The sequence below is a fragment of the Macrotis lagotis genome, chromosome 1, assembly GCF_037893015.1.
Source record: "Macrotis lagotis isolate mMagLag1 chromosome 1, bilby.v1.9.chrom.fasta, whole genome shotgun sequence".
Lineage (NCBI taxonomy): Eukaryota > Metazoa > Chordata > Mammalia > Peramelemorphia > Peramelidae > Macrotis > Macrotis lagotis.
Window position 1 is genome coordinate 871985186 of NC_133658.1, and position 19729 is coordinate 872004914.

General features: G+C 41.1%; 1 protein-coding gene across 4 annotated transcripts in view; it reads right to left on the reverse strand.

Annotated features, from left to right (window-relative positions):
• Positions 1 to 260: 260 nt before the first annotated feature.
• Positions 261 to 19729, reverse strand: part of VWA5B1 (von Willebrand factor A domain containing 5B1) — a 129186-nt gene continuing 109717 nt past the window's right edge. For 3 of the 4 annotated variants that reach the window (XM_074218241.1, XM_074218239.1, XM_074218240.1), the window contains 4 exons: positions 14385 to 14456; positions 12970 to 13039; positions 10583 to 10709; positions 261 to 3212 (listed from right to left, as the gene is read on the reverse strand). In XM_074218241.1, coding sequence (XP_074074342.1) covers positions 2619 to 3212; positions 10583 to 10709; positions 12970 to 13039; positions 14385 to 14456 — 863 coding nt within the window. In that variant the 3' untranslated portion in view covers positions 261 to 2618. The remainder of the gene's footprint in view (positions 3213 to 10582; positions 10710 to 12969; positions 13040 to 14384; positions 14457 to 19729) is intronic. The other variant, XM_074218242.1, reaches the window with a different exon arrangement.

Consider the following 19729-nt stretch of genomic DNA (forward strand, 5'->3'; position numbering starts at 1 on the left):
TTCAGCAGTACAATAAAGACACTTCTAAAAGACTTGTGATGGAAAAAATCATCCTTATCTAAAGAAGGAACTATGGACTTTAAATGCAAACCACAACTATCTTTAATTTTTTTTTTTAGGTTTTTGCAAGGCAAATGGGGTTAAGTGGCTTGCCCAAGGCCACACAGCTAGGTAATGATTAAGTGTCTGAGACCGGATGGATTTGAACCCAGGTACTCCTGACTCCAGGGCTGGTGCTTTATCCACTGTGCCATCTAGCTTCCCTTATCTTTAATTTTTAAAAGTTGTCATATATTTTTTCACTCTAATGTCTTTTTATCCATTTTGATTTGATTCTTCTTTCACAATATGCTTAATATGAATTTATGTTTAACAAAGTTATACATGTATAACCTATATTAGATTACTTTCTGTCAGGAGGAGGAGGAGAAAAAGCAGGGAAGGAGAAAATGTGACACTCAAAATCTTGCAAACGTGATTATTGAGTCCACTGCCCTCATTTTCCAGATGGGGAAATCATAGCCTGGAGAGGTTAAAAGACTTGCTCTAGAGATCATACAAGCATTCGGAGGTTTTCCTCTAGAGAAGGTGTCTCCATGATATCATTCTATCTCCTTTAGACCTGATCTTTTTTTCTTCTTCCTCTCTTCCTCCCCTCCTCTTTTTCTTCTTCCTCCCTCTCCTTCTCTCCTTTTCCTTTTCCTCTTTTCCCCTTACCTCTTTCCCTCCTCTTGCTCCCTTTACCTCAGGTGAGTATCTCCCTTGTCCATAAAGCTAACACCCTTTGCTATACATCTGGAGGGCATAAAGGAATCACAGAATCACAGAATCTAGCTCATCCAGACCCTCTGATCTGAGTCAGAATCTCCTCTCAGCAATCTCGGTAACTTCTGTTTAAAGACATTAAGGGATAGAGAAAAGTACAGGCGTGGCAGCAGAAGAGAAAGGCTTTCCTAACAGGCCTTCAAATAGGAAGGCCACCATCTTGTCCCTCATATATTTTTTTTTCCTCCATGAAAAACATTTCCAAGTTCCTTCAATTGGTTCCTTTGTGGGGTCAGGTGGTCATGAAATTTCGAGCTGGAAGGGACCTCATCCAACAACCCCATTTTAAAGACAATACACTGAGGGCTAGGGATAGAAAGTGATCTGCCACAGTCTCCTCCCAGTTAAGTAATAACTTTAACCTGCTAGGAGGTTTATCTTGCTACTATTCTCAAAATCTATAACGGGCAGTTATTGGTCAAACTCTGTGACCCCAGAACACCTGGTTTCTTAATTAACAAACAATGAAGCTCTTCAAAGGAAACAGAACTCTTGCCTGTGGGTGCTGCCTTCTGGGGAGGGCTTGTTTTTCCTCTGAGAAGAGTTTATGCCCAGGGGCAGAAATTGGGATACCTGTCCTCTATAGTGATGACAGCTCCAGGAAGTCAACTCTCCAAGGACACTGAGTATATGAGATTCAGGTCTAAGAATTTAGAAATGGGAGCAATCTTAGAGCATGTCGAGTTTGGAGGCTCTTAGAACAGTGTCTAGAACATGGAATGCCAGAGAAAGAAGGGATCTAGAATTGAAAGATTTTGGAACAGAGCTCCTCAACTCATTTCTCTGGCAAGGAAACTTAAGAGGACAGGATGGGAAAACTTGGAATGGAAGGACCTTAGAGGTCATCAGACTAGAATATGACTCATAGATGAGCAAGTTGAAGATCAGAGCAGGCAAAGGTTTTGCATCAGGTGAGGGGGCTGATCAAGCCCAGGAAAGCTCAAGGAAGCTCAGTTCTGGGGGTAGGAGATGTATTTGATTAGAAGAAATTATACTTGTACTAAGATCTATGGGGGCCAATGGCTGGGAGCCAACTGACCACTAAGGTTTCAGGTGTTAATAGGAATCAGGGAGTGGTGGGGTAGCACCTCAGGGTTGGGGAAGAGAAACCTTTGACATTTCGTCTTAGAATCATTAGAGGCCGAGTTGTCTTCCTTACTTGTGTCTCCCTCCTTCTGTGCCAAAATGCCAAGTGTCCAGATGAGGAGGCTGAGCCATCCCACAATTCCTTTGGGGTCTGGTGGACCCTGCTACCTCTATTGCTCATGGATGGCTGGGATGATCCCAGAGTAGAGCCAAGTCATTCTAGATCTTTTCCTCCAGAGATGCTAGGCTAGGTCCCCAAGACCCTAGGTTGTTAGGAGGCTGGAGGTTAAGCAGCAGAACTGGGAAATAGGGACAGGGCAAGGGAGTCACTGGTCTTCTCTTTGAGGTCAACACCACTGGAAGTTAGAAGGGAGGATAAAGTACTTACTTCAGACACTGAAGATATCAGATCTAAGGAGAGCATGTAAGGGAGCTTAGAGCTTAATGGACCAGATCTCAGAGAGTCCAATGTCCTCCTTTTTATGGAGGAGGACACTGAAACTCAGAGAGGGAAGAGGGACTTGCCCAAGGTCACACAGCGATTTAGGACTGAGTCAGGATTAGAACCTAGGCCTTTTGACTCCCAGTTCAATCCTCTTATTGATTTTTTTCAAATATATTGGCCACAGCCTCAAGGGTTTCTCCTAGGCCCCATTTGCTCTTTTACCCTCCCTCACCCCAAATTTCCCACCCTATCCCCCCAAGCCTTACACACTATTGGGGTTATAGCAAAGCAGATTGAACTCAAGGTTGTCGTCCCAGTGCCGCAGGAGGACAAAGAGCTGTTGGGCTGCCTTCTTCACGATGGCCAGGTTGCGGCCCTCAGGGACTTGTTGCTCTTCTAGCCAGGAGCTGGCTTTAGCTGCTACCAATTCCCATTCCACAAAGTAGGAGGCCGAGTTGTTTTCCAGCCAACCCAAGGCAACCGCTGTGGCCCACACTTTGCCAGCTAGCTGGTATTCATCAAGCTCCAAGGTCTGCCTTTTATCAGTCCCTTGGGACCAGTCTGAGGAATGGCACGGGAAGCTTTTGGTTGGGGGCAGGAGGGGCTCAGTAGAGGGTATATGGCAGAAGGTCTCTGAGCTGTTTGGTGTGGTACTACTGGACCCTTTGAGACCTGTACTCCTGGTCTTCAGGTAAAGGGGATCTTGGACACGGGAAGAATTGTGGGAGCAGGAAGTTAGTGTCACACGATGGTAGGTGAATGGTGAGGTCCACTTTAATTTTTCCATGGGGATGCCCGTGGTTTTGCAGAAGGCTTGGTTGAGTATGAAGGCACCTGAAGCCATCTGTAGAGAAACCTATGGTAAGAAAGAAAGGCTTAGAAGTCATATACATAAAATTCATGAAGGCAGCATCCCATTATGGAAAACAAGCTGGACTTGGGAATCAGGGAGATCTGGCTGAGAGACATTTACCATTTGTGAGACCTTGGTTAAGTCTCTTCAAATCTCAGTTTGCTTACTCAAATTAAATTCAGCACAATTAGGTGATGTGCTAGATCCTGGGAACACAAAAACAAAACAAAACAAACAAACAACCCTTGCCCACAAGGAATTTATAATCTATTGGGGGAAAACATGTTTATGGACAAGCAAATATAAAAAAATGGGAGAGGGGTGTGCACTAACAACTGGAGGGAATCAGAAAAGGCTTCTAGAAGGAAGAGGCATCTGACTCAAGGGAAACTGAAGATTCTAAAAGGCACAGGTAACAAGAGTGTATATTCATAGAATTCTTGATTGAGGGATGAATGGGCATTTTTGGACCATCAAATCTAATCCTTCCTGTTAAATTAGTTAAACTAAATAACAGAGTGAAGTGACTAGCCAAGAGTCATATAGCTAACAAGTGTCCTGTGGCAGGATTCTAAGACTTGGATTTGACTCCTCCTCTGATCAAAGGTCTTGCTCTGCCCAACTGTAGTCTTGGATTACTTCCACCATCTACCCATTTTCCCTCCTCTATACCTCTGAACAAAGATGGAAGAAATAATAAAATTGCAGAGTCTACTAGAAATTTATGTTCCATAATTGCAACTGAACCTTCACTGCAGCAAGGCCTCCCTAATTAAATTATCCTGCTAATCACAAGGGTTCTTCCAACTTCTTAAGCCTTTCAAGTCTCTCCTTCTTCCAACTCTCTCCATTGAGGGTTTTGGTTAATTTGCCACTAAAAATAATTGAGGCCATTAGTAAAGAATTATGTCTTTTCTCTTCTCTCTCATCTCCCATCTCTCAGATCCCTTCTTTACTATTTCTTCTTCATCCATTTCATGTGAAAAGATGGTGTTTTTGCTTGCCCTCTCTATCATCCCTAGACTCTCATCAGTCTTCAGATCTCTCCTTGTATACTGACTGTTTACTTACATGCCCACTTCTTCCCCAGCCTCAACCTGACCTGTCCATTCTGGATAGTCATCATTTATTTTCTCTCCTCCCTTTCTTGGCTAAATTGAAGAGAAGGCTGCCTACAGTTAATGCCCCGCCCCCCTTCATTCTCTTAACTCTCTCTTATCTGACCTCATCATTTACCTGAAGCATCTATCTTCAAAGTTACCAGTGATCTCTTAATAACCAACCATAATGACTTTTCTTCATTCCTTTTTCTTTTTGTTCTCTCTGTAGCTATAGATACTATCAATTAGTCTCTTCTTCTTGTACTCTCTTCTTTAGGTTTTCATGATTCTCCTCTCTCTTGATTTTCTGACTATTTGCGTGAGCATTCATTTTCATTATTCATTGCTCTCTTCATCCAGATCACATTCACTAACTGTGATGTCCCATCTAATTCTTTCATATGTCCTAGTCTTTTCTTTCTTAGTACTTTTACTTGGTGATTTCATCAACTCCTATGGATCTGACTATTGTCTCTATGTAGATTCTTAGATCTATTTGTCTAGTCCTAAACTCTTTTCTGAACTTGTTTCACATCTCCACTGTCTATTGGAAAATTTCAACTGAATTCTTTATAGACTCTAGTTATCTATTGAAATATCCAACTGAATGTTTTAAAGACATTGTCTTTTCCCTCAGACCTTACCCTCAGCCTAACTTCTCTATTACTGTTAAGTGTACCCACTATCCTACCAATCACTTAGATTCAAAATCTAGATATTATCCTAAATCCTCAGTCTCTCTTTCACATATCCTGTCTTCATATCTAATCTCTTATCAAGGCCTATGAATTTTATCTGTGTGCTAACTAAGATTTGTTCCCTTCTTACGTGGACTTTCACAATAGCCAGTCTATACTATTACTTGGTAGTCAAATTGATATTCTTTAAACATAGGCATGATCCATAAACTCCAGTGGTTCCCCACTATTTTTAGGATCAAAAATAAAAAAAAAAAACCTCTGTCTGGCTTTCATAGTCTTTCATAACCTGATCCCTTCTTATCTTTCTGGATTTTTCACTTTATTCCCCACACATACTCAAAGGGCCAGTGACATGATACTTCATTCTCCCAAGTTCAACTATTTTCACTGGCTGTTTCCCAGGTCTTTTCTTTCTCCTCAGAATGCTTTCTCTTTGTGTCTTAGATTTTAGTTTTTGGAAACTTCCCATCCTGTCTGGGTTGATTTCCCTGGCTGAATTTTAGTTCGTGAGACCCTATTTAACTTTTCGCTGAAATCTTTGAAATTTGATCACTCTAACTCTAGAGCACATGTTAAATTCTTCCTGGTTTTCCTCTCTTCTCTCATACATTCTAGGATGGAGTAGTTGATTTTCTTGAACATTCTCATCATTTCTACCCCCAGCAACTGGTTCTTCCTTGTTGGGGAGATCAGCTCAAGAATGAAATTTCTACTTGTTGGTTTCTCTCCTTTTTGAAAGGGCGGACGGGTGGCACTGTACTGCATAGATCATGAGACCTGGAATAAGGAAGATATCTTCCTAAATTCAAATCCATCCCCAGACACTTACTTGCTGTATGATCCTGGGCAAGTCACTTAACTCTATTTGCCTCAGTTTCTTTCATCTATAAAATAAACTGGAGAAGGAAGTGGCAAACCACTTCAATATCTTTTTTTTTTTAGTTTGTTTTTTTTGCAAGTCAATGGGGTTAAGTGGCTTGCTCAAGGTCACACAGCTAGGTCATTATTAAATGTCTGAGGTTGTATTTGAACTCAGGTCCTCCTGACTCCAGTGCGGGTGCTCTATCCACTGTGCCACCTAGCTGCCCCCCACTTCAATATCTTTGTAAAGAAAACCCCAGTGTTGGACAGATCAATCATTTTTGAAGGATGAAATGATAATCTGGGCAAGTCAAGATATCTCTCTCTCTGCTTTGGACAGGGAGAGAGTTCTAGTGGATATGTAGTGAACAATAATGTCCTTGTCCCATCTAAATCAAGCTTCTGGATCAGGTGTCTGATCTATACCCTAAACTCCTCATCCATTGCCTCTTTTTGACTATTTTGTCCAATGATAAAATTGCTTTTGTTTGTCTCTACTGATCTTATTAAACCAAGTTCTCTCCAGTATTCTGTCTCTCTGATTTCTGCATTTCTTTATATAAAGTTATCTTTTAAATTATATATTCAATGCTGCTTCTCTCTTATCTTCCTTCACCCCCCCCCCCCCACTTTTGCCTATTCTCTTTCTTTCAATTAATGTCTGGCCTCTTCCAGAGATATATCCCAGCCATAAGTTTCATTTCACCAGTTCTCAGTACTAACTTCTTAGACATTCTTGATGAATTCCTGAAAAATGCCTGAGGCATATACTTCATTATTCAGAGAAGAAAAAAAGAATTATGTAAAGAGATCAATGTTTAGTCATCAAACAATTGATATTTTTTTTTTGCAAGGCAAATGGAGTTAAGTGGCTTGCCCAAGGCCACACAGCTAGGTAATTAGTAAGTGTTTGAGGCTGGATTTGAACCCAGGTCCTCCTGACTCCAGGGCCGGTGCTTTATCCACTGCACCACTAATTGATATTTTTAAAAAGACATCTATGGAAGATGAAAATGAGGGTAGGTAAGAGAGTATGGATATGAAAGTATGACCTAGTATAGGTTTAGAGATGCTAAAGGTCAGAATAAATTGAGGTTGGTGAGGAAAGTTAAGAACAACAAAAGTAAGAAGGGTTCTTTTTTTAATTTTAAAGTTACGGTGAGTAAAAGAAATCAAAGAAATAAGAAGATTGCTGCTTTGGTTGGATGAGATGATGAACTGAATGCTTGGGACAAAAAGGGGTTTAAACTCTTATATTTTTGGCCAAGGATCTGTGGATTGTAAAGAACAGAACAAAAATCTGTAATTGGAGTTGACAGTCAAGGTAGATATCTATCTACAGTAAAAGATCACTTATTTGCCCTTAATGAATTCAAGTCATTAGCCTTGATAGTGTCATTGGATACTGAAAGATCTGGCAAATAAGATCAATGGTTGGTGATCTCTGAAATATCATGGCGAGTGGAATGAATACCAAAAGGTTGGAGAATGACAAATGTCCTAATTTTTTTTAAAGGGAAGAGAATAGAATCTGCAAATGATGGATCAGGAATTTTTGGTTTATTTCTTGGCGAGATTTTAACCTCTCTATTATTAAAAAGATGGTGTGACAACATCTGGAAATGTTTATAGGCATCACAGAACTGGCACGGCATCATTGAGAATAAGTTCGGCTACACCAGCTTCATTTCCTTTGTTGATTGAATTAATAGACTGGTAGATCAAGGGAATGGTCAAGTTTGATTAGATTTTAACAAAACACTGGACAAAATTTTTTCATACTTTTCTTGTGGAAAAGAGGCTAATGCAATTTCCACACTGGATGAATGATCAGACTCAGAGGGTCATAATTAATGTTTCAATATCAACAGGGAAGAAGGTCTCCAGTGGAATGTCTTGGGGCCCAGAGCTGTTAAATAAATACACACACACATATATTCATAATATTATGTATAATGGATGACTAGGATTAGATGCCATTCTTACTAAGTTCAAAGATTTACACATAACTGGCAAAGATATTAGACATCTGAATCACGATGATGAAATTTGATTGGGTTAAACTTTTTAAAAGTTAATTGGAATAATGAGGGCTCAGAACTTTACAAGTAACAGGATGGGGGACATAGTTTGTCTGAAAAAGATCTGGGGACTTCTTTGTAGGCTTTAGAACTTGAAATGTTAGGAACTATAAAAATCAGAGCTGTGAGGGAATCTTAGAATATGGAATGTTAGAATGTAGAATGTTGAAGCTAAGAAGAGAACACAGAACATAGAACGTGAAGACTAGAAGAGTTGAAATGGATCTCGAAAGTGAAATAGGTCAATCTGTTCAGTTTAGAAATGAGCAAAATAGGGTTCACCAGTATAAATGACTTTTCCAAGGTTACACAAAAAATAGATGGCAAAGATTAGAACACGGATTTTTTAAAGTCTATTCTAATATTCTTTCTGTTGAACATATTGAACAAGTAAGACAATGGAAGAGAATCCTGTTCACCTAGTTATTCTCTTATACACTCAGTGTCTTCTCAATGTTCTTTATCTCTGCTAATTGGTTTTCCCAGAAATCAGCCCCAACAGTCCCCTTTTCTCGACTCCTTTCTCCCCCCACTAACTTTGAAGTCAGACTTCAGATATCTAGATAATATTTGGAGAACAATTGGCCTGTAGGGGCATTTCTCGATCTTTGGAGACCATTTCTTTTTTAAAATTTGCTTCTGTGCTAGTGGAGCACTAGCTGGTGTGGGAAGGAATAAGCAGCCCTACTAACATTGGAAGAAGTGGAGAGAGAGTTAGTTGACTTTGGATGAAAAAGATGGAGAAAGGAGAGGGCTAGAGGGGAGGGAAAGGAGGAGATGAAAGAGAAGGGATAGAAGGGAGGGGAGGGTGAGAGAAATAAAGTGGTGATGAGGAAAAGGAAATGAGAGAGAAAAGCAACCAAGTGAGGAATTGTGAAAAGAGGAGGTGAGGAGAGAGGAGGAGAGAGAAAGGAAGTCTCCCCAAATGATCTGATGCTTCCGTTCTCTTTCTCCTTTGGTGTGTGTGTGTGTGTGTGTGTGTGTATATATATGTCCTTGTTTTGGTGATAATGATAATATCAGATACTGGGGCTTTTATGCTTTCTAAGGGTTTTTTCCCCCAGATGATATATCAGAGGATAAATAGGGGCAAAGAGAGAAGTGGGTATTCAAACCAGCCAATTGTGTCTCTTGTGGGCAGCTCAGGTCCATGGTTTGGGTAGTAAAAGGAAGTTAAGGGTCTAAGTGCAGAGCTGGAAGGGACGATGGGAGTATAGAGCTGCATCAGGTAAGGACCTAAGACCATCTCAACCCTAAATTTACAGATAAGAGAACAGAGGGAGAAGTGATTTGCCCCAAGTCACCCAGGGAGTGGATGGTGAAGCTGGGGTATTCTCCTGTCAAACTGAGCAACCTTTTCACTCTGAAAATAATTTTTAGTACTTAATTCTAAACTGGCTATACTCTACTACTATTTCATATTAATTAGTTACTATCTTATGATCTCTGGATCATTTAATGTTGGTTTGGATGTGGAAGAAACCTTAGATAGGGCTGGAAGAGGTTTTATACATTTTCTAGTTCAACCCATTTTACAAATGAAGACACTGAGGCCCTTTAGAGGAGAAGTAACTTGCTAAAGGTCATTCAGGTTGGAAGTAGCAGAGCTGGGATTGGAACTCAGGTTCTTTTTTTCCCTCCTCCCTCCCCAAGATAGCAAGTAAGCTGATACAGGTTATATTTGTACAATCATGTTAAACATATTTTTATATTAGTCATATTGTAAAAGAAGAATCAGAAGAAAAGGAGAAAAAACATGAGAAATTAAAGGCAAAAAACATATTTGAAAAAGTATGCTTTGATCTGTATTCAGACTCCATAGTGCTTTCTCTGGAAATGGATGGCATTTTCCATCACAAATCTTCTGGAATTATCTTACATAACTATATTGCTGAGAAGAGTTTTAAGTCCATCATAGTTGATCATCACACAATGTTGTTCTTAGGTTTATAATGTTCTCCTGGTTCTGCTAACTTCAGTCAGCATCAGTTCATGTAAGACTTTCCAGTTTTTTAAAAAAAATCTGCCTGCTTGTGATTTCTTACAGAGCAGCAACACTCTATCACATTCATAAGCCATAACTTGTTGATGCCCAATTTATGAGCATCCCCTAAATTTCCAATTTGCCACCAGAAAAAGAGCTGTTCTAAATATTTTTTTGTATATTTGAAAACTTTTTCTTTTTTATGCTCTATTTGGGATACAGATCTAGTAGTGATATTGCTGGATCAAAGGGTATGGGAAATCTTATAGTCCTTTGGACAGAGTTGAACTCAGGTTTGCATCCCGTACTGTTGCAAGGGATTTCATTTTGGAGAGGGGGTGGAGGGAGGGATCATTGAAAGTTTTCAACCCAACCTTGTTATGAACTGGAGACAGTAAGGCAATGCCAATGTTCTTAGAACACAAAAAGTTAGAACTGGGAAGGGTCTTAGAACATAGAAGATCAGACCTGAGAGGGCCTTTAGAAGAGGGAATGTCAGAGCTGGGAGGGACCTTAGAGCTTAGAATGTCAAGAGCTGGTCAGTCTCTTAGAACACAATCCAATGAGGCCTCTCCTCTGTCACTCTTCAGATACACCCTAATCTCCCAGGGCAGGTAGTGACATGCACAGGTATCAGGGAACTTACCAGAGGTAAATAATCCATGTTTTCAGTTTCAGCAGCAGGTTCCTGTAATTGGGAAGGTGGTGTTGGGTTTTTGGACACCAACCCTTTGGTTGCTCGAGTCAAGAATCTGCTCTTATTCAGGTTCAGCCTGTTCAAACACACCAAGGTACGAGGTCAAAGTTAGTATGACTAACTCTATCTCCTGTAAGTGTCTCCCCCTACTCCCATGTTCCAGGAGCCTGTCCTGGGGCCTCTCTGACTCTCCCAGAAGTTACTTGCTGAGGAGACCAGGCTCTAATAATTCTCAATATACCATCATTCCCTACCATAGAGAGAGAGAGAGAGAGAGAGAGAGAGATCCATCCCTTTACCCTCCCTGACCACTCCTCCTTTCTAATTTCTGGCTTCTTATCCAAAGTAATCCTTAAGCTGTTATTTCTGAGTTAGAGACAAGATATCAATAGAGATCTTAAAATGTGAAATGTTAAGAATTGGGAAGGGAGTAAAAAAAAAACCAAAAACAAAAAACAAGAATTGGGAAGGGACCTTAGAACACAGGATGTCAGAGCTGGGAGGACCCTTAGACCACAAGTTGTCAGAACTGGAGAGGGGAGCCCTGAGAACACAGGTCCTCAGAGTTGGGAAAGCCCTGAGAATAGGAAAGGTCAGAATTGGGAGGGCCCTTAGAACACAGAAAGAAAGAACTGGGAAATAACTTCAGAACTTACAATGTTAGAGCTGGGAGGGTTCTTAGAACCCAGAATGTCAAAATTAGATGGACATAGAATTTAGAATGTCAGAGCTGGAAGAGACATTAGAACTGGGAAGGTTCTTAGAAAATAGAATGTCAGAATTAGGATATAACTTTGGAACACAAAGTCAGAATTGAAAAAGGCCTTAAAACATATGATGTCAGAACTGAGAGGGTTCTTAGAACACAAAATGTCAGAACTGGGAAAGTCTTTAGAATACAAAATATCAGAGTTGAGAAAGACTTTACAACACAGAATGTAAAAGCTGGAAAGGGTATTAGAACATAGGAGATCAGACCTGAGAGGACCTTTAGAAGAGGGAATGTTAGAACTGGGAGGGACTTTAGAATTTTGAATGTCAGAGCTGGTTGGGCTCTTAGAACTCAGAAAGTCAGAATCGAGAGGGTTCTTATAACACAAAATGTTAAAGCTGGGATGGGTCTTAGAACACAGAAAACCAGAGTTGAGAGGGTTCTTAGAACACAGAATGTTAGAGTTGGGAGGAACCTTAGAATAGATAATGTTAGAGATGGAAGAAGATTTAGAATAGAGAGTGTCAGAGTTGAAAAGGTCCTAGATCAGAGAACATTAGAACAGAGAACATTAAAACAGAGAACATCAAGAAGCTTAAGACAGAGAATAGAAGAGTTGGAAGAACACAATATATCAGAGCTGGGAATAGCTTTAGATATACAGGGTCTTCAGGAAGAATATTGATGTTGGATTACTCTTCATTTTATAAAGAAAACAAATCCTAGAGAAGGAAAGGGATTGGTCCAAGAGAACATAGTAAGTATCTGTAAACTGAAGTCTTTTGAATAAGCATTAAAGACATCTTTTCCTTTTCTCAAACTGATAGTGAGACCCAAGACCCAACCTCTTGTCCTGGGTGATCCCTATCTTTGAAAGAGTGCTACTTGAATCACCTGTCCATCTTCTGCTCCTAAGAGGATTAGGCGCTGAGTCTGGTCAGTGACAGGACCTAGAAGGGGACTGGGTTTATCCAAAGTGCCCTCTCTACTCTGCAATTTCATCTCCACCCCCAGAATCCTCATATTCCACTTGATTAGTTCCTCCTATCAGAAAGAAAGCATCTGAAAAACTCATCCACAAGAAGCTATTAGGGATTTAATGAGCTTGGTTTCTAAGGGGATGGAGAACTGCACTATATTCATTCCTTCAATCAAGAATTTATTGCTTGTTTTTCTTCCCTTTTTAAATAATGCTTTATTTAATAATTTCAGTTTTAATCTTAGTTATTCTCAGATGTAATCCCCCCTTCTTCCTTTCTTTCCTCTCCCCTCCCCCAGTGACAAAGAAAAATAGATCCTCTAGCCCCTACCCCCATCCCACAATGTATGAACTAGCTCTAATAGAGTATGCAGTTCCTCATCTCTTCAAGGAAAGGAAGGAGGAAAATTTGGAGGCTTGTATTTTAATAGAGAAGCCCACAGAGGGTAACTTTCTATCCAAAGGAATAATATTTAGTGGTAAAATTACAGATACTGTGGCAGCTTCATGGAGGAGACCGTTTTTGACATATGTATATCTCAGGGCCCTTTATTCACATGTGTAGAAGACTGTCAACTATTTCAACTTCATTGATAACTCTGAACTCCCTTCCCAGCTTAGGTAAGTCAGCTGGTCAGCTCTTACCTGGTTCCAAAGAGGGTCGCCGAGGTCTTAAGGTTGGGGCCAGGATTGAAAAATGTTTTGTACAGGGAACCTGAGGAAGAATGCAGAATCCTAACATATTAGAACTGGGAAAAATTTTATACTATAGGTGGGTAGAGATAAGTCTACTTCTTCCCTTAATAATGTCTGGGCAACGAGTTGGCACCATAGTGTATGGGGTGCTAGGCCTGGAATCAGGAAGACTCATCTTCTTGAGTTCAAATCTGGCCTTAGGCACTTATTAGATGGGTGACCTTGGGCAAGTCACTTCCCCTTGTTTGCTTCAGTTTCCTCATCTGTAAAATAAGCTGGAGAAGGAAATGGTTAATCATTGCACTATCTATGAGAAGATAATACCAAATGGGGTCATAAAGAGTTGAACCCAAATGAAATGACTGAACATTGTCTACCAATTTGTCCATCACTTTCCCATATCTTTTCCAAGTAAATTTCCCTTGGGTCTATAGAGCTGGTATTTTTTCCATTTTCTAGCTGAGTAAACTGAGACCCAGAATGGTGGTGGAGCCTATTGTGTAGCACTGCATTTTCCTTGTTATACAACAATCTTCTCATATTCCTACTTCAATTTTTCAAGGTGAGTGTTGATGGGAAGGAAAGATCCCATTTCAATTCTTCCTCCTTGTTCCCTTCCTTCACCCTGAAGGTTTCCAGGTCAGGGATGGATGTGGGGAAAGCTATTTATTACAATCTTTAACCCAAAGCACACTGTGACTTTCAATTATCTAAAGGAAGGTTTGAGGTCACACTGCCCACAGTGAGGCAGAACACAGTGCCCCTTACATGCGTCATGTGAATGCACTCAGTTGCCCACCTAGGACCTTTATTATATAACCTGCACTCTGGTCCAATGTTAAGTATTGAATCCTGTGAGCCCACACTCCTGGGATCTCATGTCACCTCCTCCCTTTCCTCTCCTACATGGTTGCATTTAGGGTTTTAGATTCTGAGCTGATAGTGATCATGCAGTCTAAGTCCTTTATTTTACTGATGAGGAAACAGTCCATCAAGATTAGAGGATTTTTCCAAGGACATGCAGAGAGTCAATGGCAGGCCAGTTTCAAATTCAGGTTCTCAATGTCCACCAGATTATGCTGCATTCCAGAAAATGAGGTTCAGAGAAAGTAATACCTTATCTACAATCTCAGAGCAAATGGGTGAGACTACAACTTAAGTCTTCTAAGGTTGGGAGTTTTCTTTCTATGGGAATTCTGTGAATTGGGCAGCCCAAGTGTTCTGCCATACTTTGAAGGAGGCAGGAGCCTTGGACTCTGGTCTTAAGACTTGGATCCCAGGTTGGGGAAATGTGGTCCTGGTTAGAGGGCACCACAGGGGTAATGGAAAGGGAGACAAGTAGATGGAGGTAACCATTCACTCACTGTCCTGAGGTCTGGTCCTCTCGGTTCTGACACTGGGAGGTGGGCTGCAAGACATGTGGGTCTCATCCAGATCTGCAAGAGAAGAAGTCTTGTGAAATTTGACAACTCATTCTCCCAGGTTAACCCGTCTCCCTCCTTTCGTTTTGACTTTTTTGGGAAACAATTAGTGTTAAGTGATTTAACCAGGATTACACAGCTGGTTAATTGTCTGAGGCTAGATTTGAAGTCAGATCCTCTTGACTGCAACTAACCCCCCCTCCCTTTACAATTCAATTCCAATTCCAACTCACCTGCTGTTTCGTGTCATTCATTTCAATTTAGTTCAAACAATATTTATTCTTCTCATCTTACTAGGCAAGAAAGAAAGCTCACCACATACACAAAATAACTCAGGTTAGAGCTCATGGGGCTCAAATGTACCACCTCCAAATAAGTGATTTGATCAATCAACAAGGAATTATTATGTCAATCAGTAAACAATTGGTGTGTACTAAGTGTTAGACACTGGACACACACACACACACACACACACACACACACGAGACAATCACTGTCCTCAAGGAGCTTACATTCTATACTTCCTATCCCAATAAATGCAAGGTAATAGTGAGAAAGAAAGAAGCATTTAAGTGCCTATTATTTGTCAGACACTGTGCTAAAGGCTTTACAAATATCTCATTTGGAAGTAGGTGTTAACATCCCCATTTTAGAGGAAACTGAGGTAGACAGAGGTTAAGTGACTTGCCCAGGGTCACACAGCTAATAAGTCAAATCTGAATTCAGGTCTTCTTGACTCCGGGTCCAGTGCCCTACCCACTGTGATACCACCTAGCTGAGGTGTAGATAACTGAAGGGGATCATGAAAAGTTTCAAGTAGAAGATAACAGATCTTAATTTTGAAACAAGGTGATTTTAAGAGGCAGAAGTAAGGAGGGAATACATTGAAGGTAGCTGGGTGGCTTCATAGTGCTGAGAGCACCAAACTTGGAGTTAGGAAGACTTAAGTTCAAATTTAATCTCAGAAACTTACTAGACACTTAATCTCTGCCTGCCTCAGTTTCCTCAACTATAAAATAGGAATAATACTAGTCTCTACCTCCCAGAGCTGCTGTGAGGATCATAGAGATAATATTGGTATAGTATTTTGCAAATCTTAGAGTTACATAAATGCTAACTAAAATGTTGATGATGATAATGATTATTCTACAGCATGGAAGACAGAGACGATTATGCATAAGGAACAGCTGAAAGGCAATTTTGGCTGTAGAGTAGAGTGGTAAAGGGGAGATTTTTGTATATATATTTATATTTATATATATATATTGCTGAATGCATGATGATGATGATGATGTTTGTCCTTTGTTGATGAAGAAGACCATGACACCAGGAAGTGATGCTAATACAAGCAAGTGAATAGGGTTTGAGTGAGGAGGGGCTGTGCTAAGTCATCAGTCTCACCTTCTCAAGAGCCACCTGGGTCTCGTGACCAGATGTAGATCAGGACCACTGGAGATGGTCCTAGATGTGAAGCAATCAGGGTAAAGTGACTTGCCCAGGGTCACAGAGCCAGTGAGTGCTAAGTGGATGAGGACAGAGGACAGTCCTCCCAACTTCTATCCACTGCACCACCTAGCTATCCCATATATACACATATACATGACATATACATGTATGTGAGTATACATTTATATCTATATCTTAAAGATGAAAAGGTAGATTGGGGCCAGATTATGAGAGGTTTTAAAGGCCAAGAAGAGACAGGCATTTCAATCCTAGAGCCAATAGAATCAATGAATAGTTTGTTGAATAAAAGCATGACAAGGTCTGGCTCTTGCCTTCAAGAAAGGCCCTTGGGCAGCTGTATGGACGATGGACTGAAGAGGCAAAAGGTCCCTGAGGAAGCCCTAGCTTGAGCTTAGGTGAAAGGTGATGAGGACCCACTGTAGCATTCCATGAAGGAATCCTGGTACACTGGAGATGGGCCTGGTCGGCTGTTTCATACATGGGTGTGTGGACTGGAGATGATCTGGCCGCTTTGCTGTCTATCTCCACAACTCTTTCTCCACTACACCAGTGACACCTCTTCTCCCCGGAAGCTCACTCCAACCTCTTTCTCATGGAAGTCTTCTCCATCGCTCTAACTTCCACCTCTGATTGGCTGATTCAGAGCATCCCTTTTAAGAAGGTGGTCTAGGCCATAGATGCCTTCATCCCTCTCCAGGCTGCTCTGGAGACTCACCCACAGGATGCTCTCTACCAAGACTCTGCCATGTTCAGCTCCTTTACCTTCTCATCTCTTTTTCAGCTTCCTTTTGTGTTGTCTTCTATTAGAATGTAAGCTCCTTTAGGGCAAGGGACTATCTCTCTGCTTGTATTTGTATTCCAGCACTTAATTCGGTGATTGGCACATAAGGTAAATAGTTAATGTTGTTAACTGACCTCTGGATAATAGAAAACATGCATGATTACACTGCCATTTCCACTACGGAAGATAAACTCAAAATTCATGTTCTTGTGATGGTGGATTAGAAGCAATGTTTCTCTGGAGATGAGGGATATTGATTGTATTCCTGGGGACTTCAAAACACCCAAATACAATGTCATCTCTTCCTCTTTTGTCTCTTCCTGAAAGGTTTTTTACAGAGATGGAACTGGGCTAGACAATTTCTTTTTTGCAAGGCAATGGGGTTAAAGTGACTTGCCCAGGGTCACCCAACTAGGTAATTATTAAGTCTCTGAGGTGGGATTTGAACTCACGTCCTCCTGATTCCAGGGCTGGTATTCTATCTGTACTACCTAGCTGCCATAGATAGTTTTTAAGGACTATAACATTGCATTATCTAAGGTTCCTTCTCATTCTGATGGTCTCTCTCCTAAGCCCCCTCCCAACTCTGACATCTTATATTCCAAGGTTCCTTCTAGCTCTGACCATGTTCTAAGGGTCCTCCCTGCTCTGACATCCCGTGCTCTAAAGGCCCTCCCAGCTTTGACATCCCATGTTCTAAGCATCCTCCCTGATCTGACAGTCTATATTCTAAGGATCCTCCCTGCTCTAACACCCTGTGTTCTGAGGGGCCCCCCCAGCTCTAACATCCTGGGTTCTAAGGGCCCCCCCAGCTCTAACATCCTGGGTTCTAAGGGCCCTCCCAGTTCTGACATCCTGGGTTCTAAGGGCCCTCCCAGTTCTGACATTCTGAGTTCCAAGCTCCGCCACCCCCCCCCCCCCCCAGCTCTGACAGTCTATATTTTAGGGCTTTTGCACTGCTAACATTCTATGATCTATGTTTGGGAATTGTTTTGTAAGGGGCTATCTAAGTGCCAAATCTTATTATTGCCTAGTGTGGTATTACTTATCACAAATAAAACACTGTATAATTTATAAACCTCAGGTGTTCCCCAGGCCCTTAACACTCAAGAGAAACCACTACAGGAAGGATACTTCAAGGAAATGTACTTTGAGAATGAGACTCAGTCAGCAGAATGAGGTGGATGGGGGAGGAAATATTTTCCCCATGATTGAAGGAACTGAGGTGGAGATGTCTGTTCATAAATTTACTTCTCTAATCTCCTGGAAATAATCTCCATAGCAGCTGACTAATGCCAAAGACTCAGGATCCTGAAATGGCCACTTGAAGACTACAAAGAATGCCTGGAAGCCCTTTTAAAAGTCTCCCCTTCCTGGGGTGTTCATACACATATTATAGATTCCCTAGACTTGTATGGAAGGACCTCAAAGATGGATTCAATACCTTCTCCCTGCTAACCTGATCCATACTTTCTCTGCTGGGGACCTGGCCCTACCTTCTTAGATCTTTTAGGTACTGACTTTCTGTAGGAGCATCACCCTGAGATTTGCCAGGAACCAAAACTTCTTTCTTGACTGACCTCATCACTCCAGCCAGGCCCCATGAGCATCCTGATGCAAGCTACTGATCTCTTGCCTTGGGAAAAACTAATTAGTTTAAAAAAAAAAATTGTGCAGGGCAGTGGGGTTAAGTGACTTGCCCAAAGTCAAGCTAAGTAATTATTAGGGGTCTGAGATTGGATTTGAACTCAGGTCCTCCTGACAACGGTGCTCTATTCACTGCATCACCTAGCTGCCCCTAATTAGTTTTTTTGTTTTTAAGTTTTCCCCCAGTCCAATTGCACTTGGCTCCAAGGTGACTGGAAAGAGACTAGTTTGAGATTCCCTAGCAGCTGCTACAGTGAGTGTGTGTGTGTGTGTGTGTGTGTGTGTGATAGCCATTTAGAGCAAGTTAAGATTTAGAGCTCAGAATATGGAGATTGGATTCTGATTTCTTGACTTAGAGGGAGAATTTAGGGGATGAGATTGACCCTGAAACAATGGGGCTTTCCCATTAGTGAAGGAGTTTAAAGATTGCTCCCTCCCACCATTTGTCTACTTTGCTAATAAGTGCATTAGATCAGACATCAGAAGACCTGGGTTCTAGACCCAGTTCTGCCACTAACGAGCTAGAGAACTTAGAGCAGTCTATTTAGCCTTTCTCAATTTCTCAAAATAAAAGAGAAGTTGGGTTAAATGATCTCTACCATCTCTATTAGCCTTTGATTTCAAACATTTTATGTCCCTCATTATCTTCATTTTCTGTGTTCCTAAGGTTCAACGGAAAGAGCAGTGAACTGAGGAGGAGGAGGCTTGAATGTGAACTCATAAAATCTCAGTTCAAACATCAGATCTGTCACTAAGTACTTGTACAGCCATGAGACAAGGTACTCTACTTTTCTGGTCCTTGGTTTCTCATTACTAAAATGAATGGATTGGACTTAATGACTTTTGAGGCTCCTTCTAGCCCTCAATCTATGATTCTCCCTGCTATGACATTCTAAGGTTTAAAGTCAGGTGAAAGGTGATGAGGACCCACTGTAGCATTCTGTGAAGAAATCCTGGTACCCTGGAGATGGGCCTGGTCAGCTGTTTCATACATGGGTGTGTGGACTGGAGATGATCTGGCCACTTTGCTGTCTATCTCCACAGCTCTTTCTCTGCTATGCCAGTGACACCTCTTCTCCCCAGAAGCTCACTCCAACCTCTTTCTCATGTCATTTTATGTTCTAAGTCTCTTTCCAGCTTGGACATTCTCACCAGCTCTGATACCCCCACCCACCCACCTAAGGGTCCTTCCAGTTCTGATAGTCATGAGTTACAAAGTCTATATGAGTTCAACATTATATTTTAGGATTCCTTCTAATTCTAATATTCTACGTTCTCCTGTGACATATTCTAACATTTCGTTTGTAATTTCCCTTAAAGATAGTGCTATGATCCCTTGATACATTAAGCCTTTGTCCAACTTCCAAGTCACTACTACTGATATCCCACATAT